The sequence below is a fragment of the Scyliorhinus torazame genome, chromosome 6 (genome assembly GCF_047496885.1).
Source record: "Scyliorhinus torazame isolate Kashiwa2021f chromosome 6, sScyTor2.1, whole genome shotgun sequence".
NCBI classification, from domain to species: domain Eukaryota; kingdom Metazoa; phylum Chordata; class Chondrichthyes; order Carcharhiniformes; family Scyliorhinidae; genus Scyliorhinus; species Scyliorhinus torazame.
This window is the reverse complement of record NC_092712.1, coordinates 151,321,201-151,339,208: the sequence shown is the minus strand read 5'-3', so window position 1 is coordinate 151,339,208 and position 18,008 is coordinate 151,321,201. Positions and strand designations below refer to the sequence as shown.

General features: G+C 48.9%; 1 protein-coding gene across 2 annotated transcripts in view; it reads right to left on the bottom strand.

Moving 5' to 3' along the window:
* glipr2l (GLI pathogenesis-related 2, like) overlaps positions 1-18,008 on the bottom strand; it is a 123,267-nt gene that overhangs the window by 94,301 nt on the left and 10,958 nt on the right. For both annotated transcript variants that reach the window (XM_072508914.1, XM_072508913.1), the window contains exon 3: positions 9,519-9,622. In XM_072508914.1, the coding sequence (XP_072365015.1) occupies positions 9,519-9,622 (104 nt within the window). The remainder of the gene's footprint in view (positions 1-9,518; positions 9,623-18,008) is intronic.

The window sequence follows — 18,008 nt, the reverse complement described above, 5'->3', positions numbered from 1 at the left end:
TACGTTGGAGCAGTGGGAGCATCGGTCTGGTCCCCAATATGTGACAATCACCGGTTTGCCCTGGGGAACTTGGATGGGGGGTTTCGAGTATGGCGAAGGACGGGAATTGAGAGGATGGGGGACCTGTTCTTAGAAGGGAGCTTCTCTAGCTTGAGGGCGCTGGAGGAGAAGTTTGGGTTGGCAAGGGGGAACAAATTTAGATATTTACAGATGCGGGACTTCCTGCGCAGGCAGGTATCATCCTTCGCACTCCTGCCACTAAGGGGGATCCAGGTTAGGGTAGTGTCTAGGGGATAGGTGGGAGAGGGGAGCGTCTCGGACATCTACAAAGAACTCATGAGGGTGGAGGAGACGCAGACCGAAGAGCTGAAGCGTAAGTGGGAGAAGGAGGATGGCTTATGGGCAGACACGTTGAGCAGAGTCAATGCGACTGCAACATGCGCCAGGCTCAGCTTGATCCAATTCAAGGTGGTCCACGGGCCCACATGGCAGTGGCCCAGATGAGTAGATTCTTTGGGGTGGAGGACAGGTGTGTAAAATGTGCGGGAGGACCAGCGAAACATGTTCACATGTTCTGGGCGTGTCCAAAACTTATGGGGATATTGGCAGGGGTTTGAGGATGTCATGTCCAGAGTATTGAAAACAAGGGTGGCAATGAGTCCAGAGGTGGCGATTTGTGGGGTGTCGGAAGACCAGGAAATCCAGGAGGAGAAAGAGGCAGTGTTCTGGCCTTTGCTTCCCTGGTAGCTCGGAGACAGATACTGCTAGCTTGGAGGGACTCAAAGCCCCCAAAGTCAGAGACCTGGCTAACTGACATGGCGAGCTTTCTCGGCCTAGAGAAGATTAAGTTCGCCTTGAGAGGGTCACTGTTAGGGTTTTGCCCGGATGTGGCAACCATTCATCGACTTCTTCGCGGAGAATTAATCGTCAGCAGGGGGGGGGGGGGGGGGGGTTAGGGTAGTGTAGTGTCAATTAGGCGGGTCTTGGCGGGATGGGAGTTGGCGATTGCACTATGTTTCTTGTTCTTTGTACATTGTTTTTATACTGTTGTTGTTTGTAATGCCAAAAATACCTCATTAAAATTGTTTATTAAAAAAAAACATTGGTGTATAGATTCTACTTCCAGTTTGCACAAATGGACAGAAGTGCAGCTACCACACCAGGTTTTACAGCATCTTTTTTCTTTTCAAAGGTTCACAGTTAAACTTTCATCAAGAACAGAAAGTAGTCACAGATTTGGATATGTAGGTTTTCGACCTGAAATGTTGGCCTGGATTTTCGCTCCCGAGGCGAGTAGCAGGAGTCAGGGAATGCTTCGCTTCTGCGCCCAACCCGGGAAAATCTCAGCCTGTAGCGAGAACTTCATTCTGGGGAATGGGCCTGGGACGGAGTCAGGCCCATTACCCCTGGGTCGGAGGCGGTTCGAAAGGCTATTATGTGCTGAGGAGGACGGTTTAAAATGCCTGCCTCCAGTCTCTGGAGCTTTGTTAAATATTAAGCTCTCTAGCCCTCACTCTTTCATGTAACCATGCCAACCCATGCCCTCACCTATCCCCAATAGCCCCTTATAGCCTCCACGTCAACTTAATGACAACTTATATCAACCCAGCCAGCACCCTTTTACCTTACATCCTCCATGCCAGCACACAGTATGCACCATGAGACGACCTCAGGAGTCATGATAAGATGAAATAAAGTTCTAAATATCTATTATAGCCTTTACTATATTAAAAAGTTCCCATTTATGATAGTTAATTTAAATACTCAACAATTTGATTCCTTATAAAACAAACAGACATGAATTCATAATCACACATCAAAGATAGCTAATCCTTTAATAATCTCTTTGAGCTGTCAGTGAGCTATGAACATATTCTTGCTGGGATAATGATAGGTTGTGGTAAGCAGTCAAACATTAATAATGAGATAATAATAGCCTTTGCGGTCATGTCAACAAATGCTAGGACAGAGTTTTTCACCTCTCACTGACACAAGCAGCCTATAATCTATTTTGTTATAAATTTTTGAAGAGCTGAGGATTTAAATATCTTTATAGCTTGATATTGACAGACCATATCTGCCCTTCAAGAGCATTTAGAACTACTCTAAAAATTCATTAAGTTCCTCGCTACAGCAAAAATGGGGTCTGTCTGAACTCAGCACGGAGTTCAAATGGCCCAGCAGAGTTTGGGTTTCAGCCTGCGTGAGTCACATCCTTCCGCTTTTCCCTCACTGGGGAAAATTGGATCTGTTGCTAATGCCAGAGGGACTTCCAGATCCAGAGTACGTCCTACATTTAAGTCTTCGCAGACTGTCCACAGTTCCATGAAATTTCAGGCCATTAACTCTGATTCTGTCTCCACAGATGCTGCCAGACCTGCTGAGTACTTACAGCATTTTCTGTTTTTATTTTGGATATGCAGGGTTGGTTTTGCCCGCACGGACTGCAAGGAACACTCAGGGGTTTACTCAGTGTTGCTATCACAATTGCAAATTACTATCAAGTGGATTCAAAATTTCAACAATTGGCGCTTCGCAAATCACACAAAGCAGGACTTACCGAGACAAAAGTGCAGAGAATATTAACTGGGCAGGATCAAAATGCAGACATTGTAGCTACTATTACAAAGAAAGAAAGTAACTGAGGTTGTTTTAAAAAGCGGAGGGGAAAGAGACTGCTATAGAAAAGGTTGCTTCAATCAGGTTGCGAGAAAGTATCAGGCAGGAATATGACAAGTAAAATAACTCCAAAATGGAACTGAGTAAATTAATCACTGAACATTTACACCACAGAAAGACTTGGCCCATTGTGTCTGCACCGGCCGAAAAACAAGCCACCCGCCTAATCCTACTTTCCAGCATTTGGCCTGTAGTCCTGCAGGTTACAACACTTGAGAGGCATATCCTTTAAATCTGTGACCCCTAGCCGCCAATCTCTCTGTTGAGGTAAATAGGCCATTCCCACCCACTCTATCCAGGTTCCTCACAATGTTGTACATCTCAAACAAGTCTTCCCTCAGCCACCTCTGTTCCAAGATGAACAACCTCACCCTTTCCAACCTTTCCTCATGGCTGCAATTTTCCGGTCCTGGCAACATCCTCTTCAATTTCCTCTGTGCTCTCTCTAATACACTTCCATCCTTTCAGTAATTAGATGACCATAACTGTTCAAGATGCTCGAGTTGTGGCCTAAATGTTTAGTAATGTTCCAGCATAACCTCCCTGCTCATACACCTCGGCTAACAAAGGAAAGGATTCCATTTGTTTTCTTAACCACCTTATCAACCTGTCCTACTACCTTCAGGGACCCGTGGACATTCACTCCAAGGTCCCTCAGTTCCTCTATATCTCTCAGTATCCTCCCACGTATTGTGTATTTCTTTGCCTTGGTTGATCTCGTCAAATGCATCACCCAACACTTCTCCAGGTTGAATTCCATTTGCCAATTTTCAGCCCACCTGACCAGTCTTGACCAATGAATTGAATAAACTGCTAGGCAGTGAGACAGTTAAAACCCTGAAGGCAGTTTTCAGATCAAGGGTTGGCATTGTGCTCAAGAAACCAAATGACAGTAAGGTATTTATTGCCCCTCCCAGTTCTCAATGAGCTTGGCTAAAGTGATGCAAGAGATGGAAGGTAGAAACGTCAGCGAGAAGGGGTGGGGGTGTGAACTGACAAGCCACTGGGAGGTCAGGAGGTAACCAAACAAATAGGCAACAAGTCCTGCATCATGTGAACTGAGTGTATCTTAGCAACACAGCAATATGACAACATCAACCCTTCCAACCTTGAGAAATCACTCGCATTAATTTGGACACTTGTGTGTGCTAACAATAAGAGTGGGTTCAAGTGCAAACCAATGTGTTTTTGTAGGTGAAAAGGTCAGAGGAATGTAGTATTAAGTAAATAGGCAGACGTGGGATCAGCATATGGGAGTTTTCAAGTGCAAATTCACATCCTACTATTCCAGAACAGCTATAATAACTGGCATTTTATAGCATCATTCACATTGTAAAATGGGCAAGGGAACATTATTTTTTAAAACTGGACACCAAGCCACATTAGGTGATATCAGGACAGATGATCATGGTCACAGAATTAGTTTTTAAGGAGTGTCTTAAAGGAGGTAAAGTGGGAGGAAGCTTAAAGTGGGAGGAAGAGTTGGGGGAGGGTATGGAAGGAGGAGCTCTGGAGGGTGAATGCTTCAACTTTGTGCACGAGGTTGGGGCTGATACAGCTGAAGGTGGTGTATAGGGCGCACCTCACAAGGACGCGGATGAGCCGATTCTTGGAGGGGGTAGAGCACTGTTGGCGGGGGGCCCGCAAACCACGTTCATATGCTTTGGTCCTGCCCAAAACTGGAGGGGTATTGGAGGGAGGTCTTCAGGGTAATCTCGAAGGTGGTGCACATGAGCCTCGCACCATGTACCCTAGAACCCATATTTGGGGTGTTGGATCGGCCGGGGTTGGAAGCGGTTGCAGAGGTAAATGTCTTAGTCTTCGCCTCGCTGATCGCCTCGGCATGGCGGGGGGGACCTGCTGGAGTTCCTAACACTCGAGAAAGAGAAGTTTGAGTTGAAAGGGAGGATGGAAGGGTTTGGGGCTTTGTTTTATCATGCGTTTTCAAGAATTGGATGACATCGAACATTAGTGTTGGGGGGTTGGAATGTATAGGTTATTGGTGATTATGTATGGGTTGATGGTGGATTCCTGGGCCGGGATTCTCCGAGCCCACGGCAGGTCAGAGAATCGTCGTTGACGCTGAAAATTCCCGCCACGCCGCTCCGACACTGGGTCGCAATTCTCCGGCGACCAGAGAATTGGCGCCAGTCGCGCACGCGCAGTTGACGTGGCGCCGGTCAAGGGCCGTTGAAAGAGGCCCCCGCGGTGATTCTCCGCGATTGACCGGCCGAGTTCCCGCCGGCGTGGTTCACATCTGGTTGCGGTGGCAGTCCTGGTGGGGGGGCAGGGAGGATCAGACGCCAGGGGGGCCTCCACGACGGCCAGGCCCGCGATCGGGTGCTAACGATCGGCGGGCGCACGCGATCTGGGGGGGGGGCATATTTTCTTCCACGCTGGCCCGCTGTGTCGCTACGCCATGTTGCACTGCGCCGGCGCGGAAATGGCCACAACACGCATGCGCCAGTGTGGAAACAGCCACCACGTGCACGTGCAGACCCGCGCCGACAGTGCAGGGCCACGTATCGGCGCCAGAGTGCTGCACATGCTGGCCCCCTGTGGACCACTGAATCGCCGGGCCAAGAGGCCCATTGACGCCGGCGTGAAACACTCCACTGTTTACACCGGCGTCAACACTTAACACTTTGGAGAATCCCAGCCCTGATTTCTTTTCTTTGGTGTTTGTACTTAAAATGTTGGGGGTTGTTGGGAGGAAGGGATTGTTGGCCAGGGGATTGCCATTGTATTTGTTATCGTTGATTATTTGTTAGTTGGTGTAAATTAGATGAAAATGTGAAAATGGGGAATAAAAATATTTTTTTAAAAGACAGAAGCTTAGTGAAGGATTCCAGAACTTGAAGGTGAAGGTGGAACAGCCAATGCTAGAGTAATTAAAATCAGGGATGCACAAGAGACCAGGTTGGATGAGAGGATTGTAGGGCTGGAGGAGTACACAGATAGGGAGGGACAAGGCCATGGAAGGGTTTAAAAGGACAGATTTTAAAAACATTCTCCAGATTGGCAGGCAACGTAGGTCATAGAGCAGGCATTTTCAAAGTCGGGTGTCGGGAGGGTCGCGGAGCCATCTGTTGCGGCGCTCCCGATTGCGCAAATTCGCACCCAACAGCCGGGTTTTAACAATGCCGGCTGCAAGCGGCCTTCAAAATGACGCCCGCGACCATATAAAAAAAATGCGGGTGCACTGCGCTTGCGTGCCAGCTCATCGATGCACATGCGCAATGAGCAGGCACGCATGCGTAGTGCGCAGTCATTTTTTTATATGGTCGCGGCTGTCATTTTGAAGGCCGCTCACAGCCGGCATTGTTAAAACCCGGCTGTTGAGCGCGAATTGGGGACGCAGGAGGAGATTTTAAAAAAAATTTAATGTGATGTTCCTGCCTGCAGGGAGGCAGAGAGCAGGTTACGCCCCCCGAACGTTGACATCACATGCTTTGGGTGCAATTGCGATTCCTTCATTTTGTCAGCAGCAAACAAGGTAAAAGAAAATGGTGGGTCCTGAAGGTCGGCCGGCGTGGGTCGCGAAGGTCGGCCAGTTGATAAAAATCGGTCCCCGGAAAAAAAGTTCAGGAGCAGGAATAGAGTACAGAGGTGATAGGTGACCAGAGTTTGGTGTGATTTAGGAAGCAGAGTTTTAGATGAGCTTTATTTTTTGTAGGGTGCAAAATGGGAGGCAAGCTGACAGTGTAATAGAATTGCCAAATCTAGAGGAAACAAAGTAATGGATGAGGGTTTCAGCAGCCGATGAGCTAATGCAGCAATTGGGCAATGTTACAAAGGAAGAAAAAGATGGATATGTGATCAGAAGCTCAACTCAAATGCAATGCCAAGGTTGTGAACAGTGCTGATCAGCCTGAGACAGTGCCAGGGAGAAGGATGAGTGGTCTCCGAAGGAATGGATTATGTGGCAGGGCCCTCCAGTCTTCCCAAAATTTAGTTGGAGGAAAGATTTGCTCGTCCAACACTGGATGTTTGACAAATCACAGAATTGTTATGGTGCGGAATGAAGCCATTCGGCCCAACGTATCTGCCCCAGTTCTCCAAATGAGCTTTATGATTTAGTGCCATTCCCGTGCCCTTTCCCTGTAACCCTGCACATTGTTTCTATTCAAGTAATCATCTAATGCCCTCTTGAATGCTTCAATTGAATCGGTCTCCGCCACACTTCCAGGCAGGGCATTCCAGACTCAAACCACTCACTGTGAAAAAGCTTTTTCTCACATTGCACTTGCTTCTTTTGCAAATCACTTTAAATTTGTGCCCCCTTGTTCTCAATCTTTTTAGGAGCAGGAATAGTTTCTCCCTATCTACGCTTATCCAGCCCCCTCTTGACTTCGAACACCTTTATCAAATCTCCTCTTGCGTCTTCTCCTCTCCAAGAAGAACAGACCCGACCTCTCCAACCGGTCCTCATATCCGAAGTTTTGCATCCTGGAATCATTCGTGTAAACCTCTTCTGCACTCCGTATGGCACCCAGAACCGTGCACAATAGGCCCGCTGAGGCCTAACTAGTGTCTTGTATAGGTTCAGCATAATCTCCTTCATCTTGCACTCTATGCCACTATTAATAAGGCCCACGATGCTGTATGCTTTATTAAATGTTTCTCCACCTGTCCTGCACCTGCTGGGTGGCACTGACACACATGTGGAACACAATAATAATAATAATAATAGCTTGTCACAAGTAGGCTTCAATGAAGTTACTGTGAAAAGCCCCTAGTCGCCACATTCCAGCGCCTGTTCGGATAGGCCAGTACAGGAATTGAACCCGTGCTGCTGGTCTTGTTCTGCATTACAAGCCAGCTGTTTAGCCCACTGTGCTAAACCAGCCCATGCAGTGTCACCAAGGGGCAGCATAGAGATAGATCATTGCGAGGGTGGGGGAACCATGGGTTACAGAGTGCAAGTAGGTTAAGAAGTCATTGCAGATAATTCTGTGGCTACAAATGGATAAATAAAATATGGAACTGCAGTGCCAGCCAGCTGGAGCATCATTAGAGGAGAATGGGGTGGTCAACAATGTCAAAAGGTTGCAGACAAGTTGGGGACAATGAGGAGCGATAGTTCACCACAGTCCCAAAGAGTTCCATTTGTGATTTTGGTTAGGGCTGTAACTGTGGTGAGAACCTGATTAAAAGGACTCAAACATGGAGCTGTGGGAAAAATGGACAATTCTGCTTTGTGACAATACATCACACAAACTGGGTGATGTGCAGAATTTATTAACTGGCACTTTATGTTTTCTGTATACCACTTAAGGTTAGTCATCTCAGCAAAAACACAGTGCATTAGGAACTAAAACTGGAAACCTCTCCTGAACCTTGGAAGAGTTATGAAGATTTGGCTGACAGGTTTAGCTGCCCAATCAGTCCTAGCAATTCCCTGCCTACCCCAAGATCATAAAGGGCCAAATGTTCCAGTTTCCGCATCATCGGAGGCCAGATGTACAATTGAAGATATGAATTGGGATCCTGTAGAAGTCCTGACATGTGAACTATGTGGGAATTGCCCAGGAATATGAAACTTGCGATGGACAATTCTCCTGTTCCCTGGGACCCTTTGTGAAAATGTCCAGCTACAGCTGGAGGCTTTGAACAGTCCCACATTACTTACCTGGATATTTACCCAGGAAATTTTACACAAATTAAAATCTTGTCTAGCACTTGCATAACTACGCAACTGACCCCCCACCCTCACCCAATCATCACTCTTTCTCCTGACCCTGACTACTCCCTGTTGTCATTCAGGTAATTCATGAAGACCTCGCCTTCTCAACCTTGCCCCTCGTCTGAGGTGTGGTGATCCTCAGGTTGAATCACCACCAGCCAGCCCTCCCCCTCAAAGGGGAGAGCAGTCTATGGTCATCTGGGATTATGGAAACTTTACCTTTCACTTCCCGTTGGTTGACCACACCATCCTCCTTTAATACCACCTGACTATCTCCAGCTCAATGTTTGATATCTTGCTCAATAAATAGGGCGTGTTCTTCCCAAAAGGGAACAAAGTCCCTGTGCGAGTGAGTTTAGCCGCGTGCTTTCTGGCACTCGCAGTGCCAAGAAACACATGGCGGCTATCCAACGCGACTCGCTTTGAATAAGGGGCCTAAACAGGGAACACGTGGCCGAGGGCGCATAGTCCCCACAATGAGGCAGATCTCAGAAGCCCACAAAACATTCCCTGACCTCCCCCCACCCCTGACTTCCCCCCACCCCGAACGCAACATGCGAGGGTCCCCCCCTGCCAGCTGGCAATGCCACCTGGGCACGTTAGCAGTGCCGGGCTGGCACCCAGGTGTCAATGCCAGGGTACCCAGGTGACACCAGTGCCAGGGCATCACCCTGCCCAAAGGACTTGCAGCTGGGGGCCTCCGATCTGCTTGGAGACCCCCACGAGTGCCGTTCCACCTGGTCCCCGTTTGTGGGGATCATACCAAACGGCACTCGCCCGAGGTGCCCGAGGCGAAGGGATTGAATCCCAAAGCCTCAGGTACCTTGGGAATCTGCACATTAGAAGCCTTGTTCTAATATGCAGATTTGCCAAAAACTGATCACGCCAATTGTGGCCGGTAGATCATACCCTTGATTCCAGTCACATGCCCATTCTTCAGATAATGTGTGTCACAGTAAATTAGTGCCCTTTCACTTATAAATATGACTGGCAGGGAACAACAACATGAGGTAACTGGGCTGATTGGCAAATGCATGATGAAGGTGGGTCACATTAGATACCAGGATCAACTCCCAGTGTGCAGCTTCTACTTAGTGTAATAGCCTTGAAAGAAAACAGGCCTCATTGCTAAAGTTTGAGTAACTGCACGAACCAGGTTGATCATAGGATGCCCAGGCAAGGTTCTCTCCACACTGTCCCCGGCTGGATTCCGCACTGTGTTTGAGGACCCGGGTACTGGCCAGATTCTCCGCATACCTACACAGAGAGAGGCAGAAAGTCAATACCAGCAGAGCATCCAAAAAACCAAGCAGTCCAGACAATAGAGCGAGAGAGGGCTTGAGAGAGACACAGAGACACCCAGACACAGGGCGCGATTTAACTACATTGCGCCTGGTGTTGATCTGGGTGCGCCGGTTAAATATCGGTAAAGGTCAACATCTAGATTCACTCTCGGCGGATTGCATTCTAACCAGCCCACTCCTGATGGCAAGTTCCAGATTACACCCAGATGTGGCGAGTTTATTAACCCTCATTTGCATTCATTTCTTTTTGGCTGTGAGGCCTTCAAGCCATCTTTAAATATTGTGGATGCCCATAACAGGGACGACGACAGCTGCTGCCTGTCTGTCCTATCAAACACATCCAGGACAGAGCCCTGTTCTTGGTTCTATATTGAAGGTCACTTTAACTCCCTTTGACTGTGAGCAGCCTCTAGATTCACAACTGAAGGCTATTGCTAATGAGGAATTGGCCTTGTTAGTTATTAGAGCATAGCTACAGATTGTATTTGTTGCTTGCTTCTGCTGGTGGCTGCAGTTGCGTGGAGGCTGCTGTTGCTGTCTCCTTCCTTTTCTGTAGCTGGAAAGAAGGCCAATTTTTTCTCAGATACCTGGGTCCTGGCATACTAGGCTCAGGGCGATGTATGTGTCCAGAAGGCAATCTGGTTAGAAGCCAGACTGCGGGACCTGGTGTGCGACATTGTCCAAATGCAGTACCTGATGGCGCCGCTTTCACAGATTGTTGCTGGTGTAGTGAGTGCTGCATGTAACTGGTACATCACCGTGAGGTAAACACGCTGGAAGTCAAGGTTGCTCAACTACACCTTGAGCACCAGTGGAATATGTGAATGCCAGGATTTGGTTCCGGTGTGATTGGGCCATGTGGGGGCTCCTGGACAGATACATGGAACAAGTCACACATTGATGGACAGATCATTTCTACGACAAAGTTCTGGACATGGTAACACATTCTCGGGCTTATCCTCGGTTTCTGTTGAGGAACCTGTGAGGGATGATATCATGTTTGTGTTTTTTGTGATAATGAGCTGGCATAACTTTGTATTGGTACCAGTATGGAACGGTGATATTTCCTTGTTGTTTAATGGTTAATGGTAATAGAGAGGTTGAATAAACTTTGTTTGTTCTCACTGGAACGACAGAGGTTGAGGGGCGACCTGATAAGAGGTCTACAAAATTATGAGGGGCATAGACAGAGTGGATAGTCAGAGGCTTTTTCCCAGGGTAGAGGGGTCAATTACTAGGGGGCATAGGTTTAAGGTGAGAGAGGCAAGGTTTAGAGAAGATGTATGAGGCAAGTTTTTTTTTTTTTTACACAGAGGGTAGTGGGTGCCTGGAACTCGCTGCCGGTGGAGATGGTGGAAGCAGGGACGATAGTGACGTTTAAGGGGCATCTTGACAAATACATGAATAGGATGGGAATAGAGGGATACGGACCCCGGAAGTGTGGAAGATTTTAGTTTAGACGGGCAGCAAGGTCGGCACAGGTTTGGAGGACCGAAGGGCCTGTTCCTGTGCTGTACTTTTCTTTGTTCTTTGTTACTGTTGGCGATTTAATTAACAAAATATTCAAGTGGTGCTGCAGGTTGTGTTTGCTAATTGCTCCTGCTGGTAGCTGCAAATGTGTGAAGACCATGTGTCTGTTTGCTGCTGCCTCTTTTACTTCTGTGGCCTGGAGTAATGAAACAGAGATGACCTGATACCTGTGCTGGAGAAGGGGAAGGTGTGCGCTTTCTTCTTCTGGCATGCTCTGCGACGGTTTGACATTCCGGTGTGATTTTCCACTGTTGGGAGTCTACTGCTGGGAGCTCCATGAGGGGAGAGAGGCGGATTGATCCAGATGCAGCTGGCTGGAGGCGGTGTTGATTCGATTGAGCAACTTGAGGAAATATTGAAGAAATGTTTTTGCAGATTGCTGATAGCCTTATTGTACTGTTGACTGTTGAATGCCTGAAGGCTGTGTGTTTGTCTGCTGCTGCCTGTTTTGCTTCTGTCGCCTGGAGCGAGGATATAAGCTACCAGCGCTGGAGAAGGGGAAGCGGTGCTCTTTTCGCTCTTCGAATGTGCTCCGTGTCGGTGCAACTTCCCGGTGTATTGTTACCCTACCCGTGAGCAACATACCACTGATGCAAGTTTACTCCAAGGAGCTGCAGAAGGGGGGTGGGTTTGACTGATTCAATCAAGTAACTTGCTCATAGTGTTAATGAAATGCTTTTGCAGATTGCTGGTGGCTTTATTGTACTATTGACTATTTAATGCCTGGAGGCTATGTGTTTGTCTGCTGCCGCCTCTTTTGCTTCTGTGGCCTAAACCAAGGAAAGGGAGGATGCAAGATGACCTGCTACCAGTGATGGAGTTATGGGATAACCAATTGCAACATGTTTTAGTTTTCAACATTTGACATTTACATTTCCCCTAGCTACAGAAAGTGCCCCCGTGCCCACTCAGCAATCCACTCTTCTTTTGGTCTTTTGTGTGGCAGGGGAGGGTGGGGCACTCCCGATGGCCCGGCCCATCAGATGGCGTTTCTACGAGACAATGGACATGTGGTCAGTGAGAAGGAAGCTTAATTTTTTCTGACATGGACAATTCACTTGTGACAGGTCATCTGGGTGAAGGCCAGCCTCATTGTTGGTGGTTGATCTCTCCTCGTTCAACCCTGCGATCTCCAGGGCCAGTTCCTCATAGGGGTGAGGACCCAGATCTCTGGTACTTCGACTCAGTCTTGGCCCTTTCCTGCTTATTATGGGCTATCTTCTCCTGCAGGGACAAAGAGAGGACATTGTGAGCCGCATGTTTAATGAGTCTGGGGGATTGGTAGCAGATGGCATGTGTGGGCACCGTGTCTGGACATGAAGGCGTTGTGCTGGTGGGTTCTGAGAAGCAAGCATGAAGATCAGATGTGGGATGAGTACAGGGTGTCAGCCAGTGATTTGTGTGTGTGTGTGTGGGGGGGGGGGGGGCTGCAGAACTGATGCCAAGGGAGAGGTGGTAACTTACCCTTGAAGCTCGATGGAGGTCGTTGGTATTCTTCCAACGTTGTACAGCGGTCCTACTGGTCATTCTGCCCACACTGACAACCACTGCTACTGCCTTGCAGGCAACATTAGTAACTTTGCTGCTGGCCCTCCACCACCACCCCCCCTACCACAAGAGAGGGCGAGGACAAGAGTGAGAGAGGGCGAGGACAAGAGTGAGAGAGGGCGAGGACAAGAGTGAGAGAGGGCAAGGACAAGAGTGAGAGAGGGCGAGGACAAGAGTGAGAGAGGGCGAGGACAAGAGTGAGAGAGGGCGAGGACAAGAGTGAGAGAGAGGGCGAGGACAAGAGTGAGAGAGGGCGAGGACAAGAGTGAGAGAGGGCGAGGACAAGAGTGAGAGAGGGCGAGGACAAGAGTGAGAGAGGGCGAGGACAAGAGTGAGAGAGGGCGAGGACAAGAGTGAGAGAGGGCGAGGACAAGAGTGAGAGAGGGCGAGGACAAGAGTGAGAGAGGGCGAGGACAAGAGCGAGAGAGGGCGAGGACAAGAGTGAGAGAGGGCAAGGACAAGAGTGAGAGAGCGCGCAAGGGAGAGAGAGCGCGTGCGAAATAGAGAGCGTGAAATAGAGAGAGAGAGAGAGAGCGCAAAATAGAGAAAGAGAGCGTGCAAAAGAGAAAAGAGGGCGAAGAAAAAAAAGAGAGCGGAGGAAAGAGAGAAAGAGAGCGAGAGAGCCCAAAAACAAACAATCCACACAATGCAGAGAGAGGAGGTATGGAGTAATGCCGATGTCTGCAGGGGGGTGACATTGTCCGTAGGTGGGGAGGACCCTCAGAAGCTCACTTAAAGATCGTGACAACCTTTCAAAATGGCAGCCAATCCAGGATCCGGTCTCAACAGCAAGCTCAGTTCCCCACTGCAGAAAATATTTCCAAGTGTGGGCTGGGCCGGGGAGAAGCCCCCACAAGCCCCCAAAATCTAACTAAGTGTGAGTGTTCCCAGTGTGGATCGCACCTGAAAAGCTAGCGGGAAACACCCTGGGGGAATTTTTTGGTTGAATTCCACCCCTTGTCTTTTCTTAAGAAAGAAGTCTTAGCCTTGTTACAAGGTTCATTTTTATTAAGAGGAGCACTTATAGTTAAAGCGGGAATGGGTGGGGAAGGTCTTCTTTGCTTGCTTTTTGACCAACAGCAGGAGTGTTGCAATTTTGGTCAACAAAGATGTTCCTTTCAAGGTGGAGAATTAAGGATGTGAAGAATAAAGGAAGTAGATACAGGATTATTAAGGGGCTTGTAAATGCAGAATCTGCCTTGGTGGCGTATGGCCATCTAAATCACTCCATGGAGCTGGTTACTAAAGTCTTCACGAACTTCACAGACCTGGCTTTGGCCAATTCTTTTTGTGCGCAGGAACTTTAATTGTCATTTGAATACCTTATTGAATAAGCTCCCAGTAACCAGAAAACCCCCACCTTCCAGGCAAGGGTGTTGATTTCAGTATGTGAGGAGATGGGATTGCGAGACATGTGAAGGAATTTACATCCTAGAGATAAAGAATTTACTTTTTTCTCAGCTCCTCAATGACATATTAGAATTGATCCACCTAACTTGCACATCTTTGGACACTAAGCCGCAATTTAACAAAAACAGAAAATACTGGACAACCTCAGCAGGTCTGACGCATCTGTGGAGAGAAAAGGCAGCTAACGTTTTGAGTCTGGATGATTCTTTCTCAAAGCTAGAGAGAACTGGAAATGGAAACGGGGCAATTTAGCATGGTCAATCCACCTAGCCTGCACATCTTTCGACTGTGGGAGGAAACCGGAGCACCCGGAGAAAACCCATGCAGATATGGGGAGAACGTGCAAACCCCACAGTCACCCAAGGCTGGAATCGACCCTGGGTTCCTGGCGCTTTGGGGCAGCAGTGCCAGGGACTGTGTCACCGTGTTTTGTTACTCAGTCAGTTCCATTTCTGATGTGACCCCCCCCCCCCCCACGCCCCCCCACGCCCCCCCCCCGCCCCCCCCCGCCCCCCCCCCCCCCCCCACCCCCCCCCCCCACCCCCCCCCCCCCCGCCCCCCCCCCCGCCCCCGCCCACCCCCCCCCCCGCCCCCGCCCACCCCCCCCCCGCCCACCCCCCCCCCCGCCCCCCCCCCCCCGCCCCCCCCCCCCGCCCCCGCCCACCCCCCCCCCCGCCCACCCCCCCCCCCGCCCCCCCCGCCCCGCCCCCCCCCCGCCCCGCCCCCCCCCGCCCCCACCCCCGCCCCGCCCCCCCCGCCCCCCGCCCCCCCCGCCCCCCCCCCGACCCCCCCCCCACCCCCACCGCCCCCCCCCCCCCAGCTGGCCAAAAAGGAGTCTACGGTTTGCAAACCAACAAGCCGAGTAAATACTTAGCTTTTTTGACTAGAAGAGGGCTGATTCTAGAGCTATCCACTCTGCTCGTGATTCGACAGGTAGTTGACTGATTAAAAATAAAGACATTAATAGGGCACTCAGGGATTTTTATGCTGAATTGTATAAGTCGGGCCAGTCTGGAGATGTATGACATGTAATGCTCACATCTCTAAAACAGAGGTGGCTATGGCCATTAGGTGTTCCAACTGGGAAAGGCCCCTGGGCTGGATGGTTTTGGGTGTGAGTTTTACAGGGAATTTAAGGACCTGTTAAATGATCCATTAATTAGTATGTCCTTTCATTCATTTGAGGCAGGTCTCTGACCACGGACACTCCGGGAAGCGAATATCTCCCTGATTTTTAACAATAATAATCTTTATTGTTGTCACAAGTAGGTGTACATTAACACCGCAATGAAGTTACTATGAAAAGCCCCTAGTCGCCCTCTCTCACTCTTGTCCTCGCCCTCTCTCACCTGTTTGGGTACACAGAGGGAGATTTCAGAATGTCCAAATTACCTAACAGCAAGTCTTTCAGGGCCAGTGGGAGCACCTGGAGGAAACCCACGCAGACACAGGGAGAATGTGCAGACTCCGCACAGACAGTGTCCCAAGCAGGAATCGAACGCGGGACCCTGATGCTGTGAAGCAACAGTGTTAACCACTGTTACCACTAAGGCAGGCAAGAACCCAGAGGAATGTGCCTCCTATAGGCCAATCTCACTTCTGAATGTTGATTTAATTTTGTTGTCTAAAGTGTTGACTTGATGTTTCGGGGGGGGGGGGGGGGGGGACCAGACTGGGATCATAAAAGATTGGTTTTCTAGCAATATGTCAAAAGATTACTGAATGTAATCTAAGTTTTCCAAAAGTGTGTGTCGGATGGGTTAGTCATTTCCCTGGATACAGAGAAAGCTTTAGATAGGTTGGAATGGAATTACTCAGTTGATACATGGCGGAGATTTGGGCTGCGTGAGGAATATGTTAAGTGGATTCAGGTGTTGTATCGCAGGCCAGTGGCGGCAGTGCTCACGAATGGTTAACAATCAGAGAATTTTGGCCTACAGTGAGGGACTAGGCAGGACTGCCCCTTATCCCCCTCGCTGTTTGCATTCGCCAGAGAGTCTCTAGCAAGATTAGGCAAGATCCTTTGATATGTGGGCTGCGCTGTGGGGGGCAGCAGCATAAGATCGCGCTCTATGTTGATGATGTGCTGCTATTTGCATTGAAGCCAGAAATTTCAGTTCCTGCTATTATCGACGTGGTAGACTTAGTACCTTCTCCAGTTATAAGATTAACTTTACAAAGTCTGAGGCTATGCTAGTGGGAGGGTTGAAAGGTAGACCACCTCCCATTGTTAACAAAAGACAAAATGCTGGAAAACCTGTAACCATCTGGGATGGCCACTTTCAGCATACAAAATGGACACTCGCAGAGCATATATGGACAATGCAAAGTAACAAGCAGGCACAGAGCCTGAATGTGTATTTAGAAGACAGACTGCAGACAGAACCGAAACTCTTGGCCGATTTGCACATTGATGGCCCATCTCCGATGAACACAAGACTAGTGCTCAGGTAGCCGATACCGTCCCAGACATTCCGGCGCCACTACCTCAGCAAGAAGCTACAAACAAAGCAAGGCCAACGGCTACTTAGGACACGCCCAGCCATCAAGGCACCCGCCCCTTTATTGGCTCAGATCGATGGCGGTGATCGAGAAGCTGCCCAATTTTAAGTTTAAGACCTGTCTAAAAGTGCGCGAAGCCCCCCCCCCCCCCGAGTATAAGAAGGAACCCCGCCATGTGTTCGCTCTCTCGGGTTCGGCTCTCAATTGGAGAGACCCCTCCACCTGCACCACCAGAAGCAAGTTCAAGTTCAAAGCTCGCTACCAGACGGACGACCATAGCTACACTGCTGCTACCTCTTCGAACCCAACAGCCTCAGATCCGAACAACGGCCACTGTTCCTCTGACCTAAGCGGGTACCCGAAGTTAAGTATAGGTGTTAGTGATAGACATAATTTAGCCTGTAGTGTTATTGTGCATGAGTAAACCATACTGTGTGTAAATAAAGTACCATTGACTTTGAACTAACTAACTGGCTCTTTGATCGATATTCGGTTGAACCTTGTGGCAGTATCAAGAGATACCTGGCTACTCTGAAAAGCATATTCATAATTAAGATTAAGAAAGGCGACCTTATTAACTGCCATATTTATAGCCACTAAAAGATAGCAACATTACTGGCGACTCCGCCGGGACTCGAGCTAGAAGTGACTTTGTCACTCCGAGAGAACCCAACTTTGAATTAGAAACCCAACTGGAAAAAGTAGAAACCACAAGCCTAAGACCAGTATCGATCAAACGTCCAAGATTCGGAAGTGTGTAATTTGCATGCGTACTAACAAGGGATATAAGGTAACCTCGATAGTAAAACTGTCGGGAGTCTTGTAGACTGGAAAATAGCTTAAGCCGTACCCGTGTTTGCATCACCGCTTTATTCCCCCTTGTTCCAAATTTACGGTAGAAACCCAGAGATTACAGAAGGGATGGCAATGAAAGCAATGGAACGCCTTATGCATCCACAAGAGCTTGAGGTCGCAGCAACCAATAGAGCAGAGCAGTGTCCCATATGGGAAGAAGAGATTAGGAAGTACCTAAAAGGGAAAGGATGGCCCCTATGGAACAAATTTTGCGCAAATGAAGAAACAGGTCCCGGAGGTATAGGACAGACTTGGTGGGATAACCTAACCGAGATCCATAAAAAGAGTTTAGGAAAAGTTCGTAAGCCGATGGCAATCGGGTCCTGCTTGGCACAATTGTGAGGCACAGAGGAGGTTGTGAAGACGCTCCGCAGAGAGATTTGAGACAGAGAGAAGAATAGTGAGGGAGACGTGACCGAATGCGAGAAAGTTAACAGGCAACTCAAAGAGCAGTTAGCAGTGAAGGAGATGGCTGATGTCAAACAGGCACACCA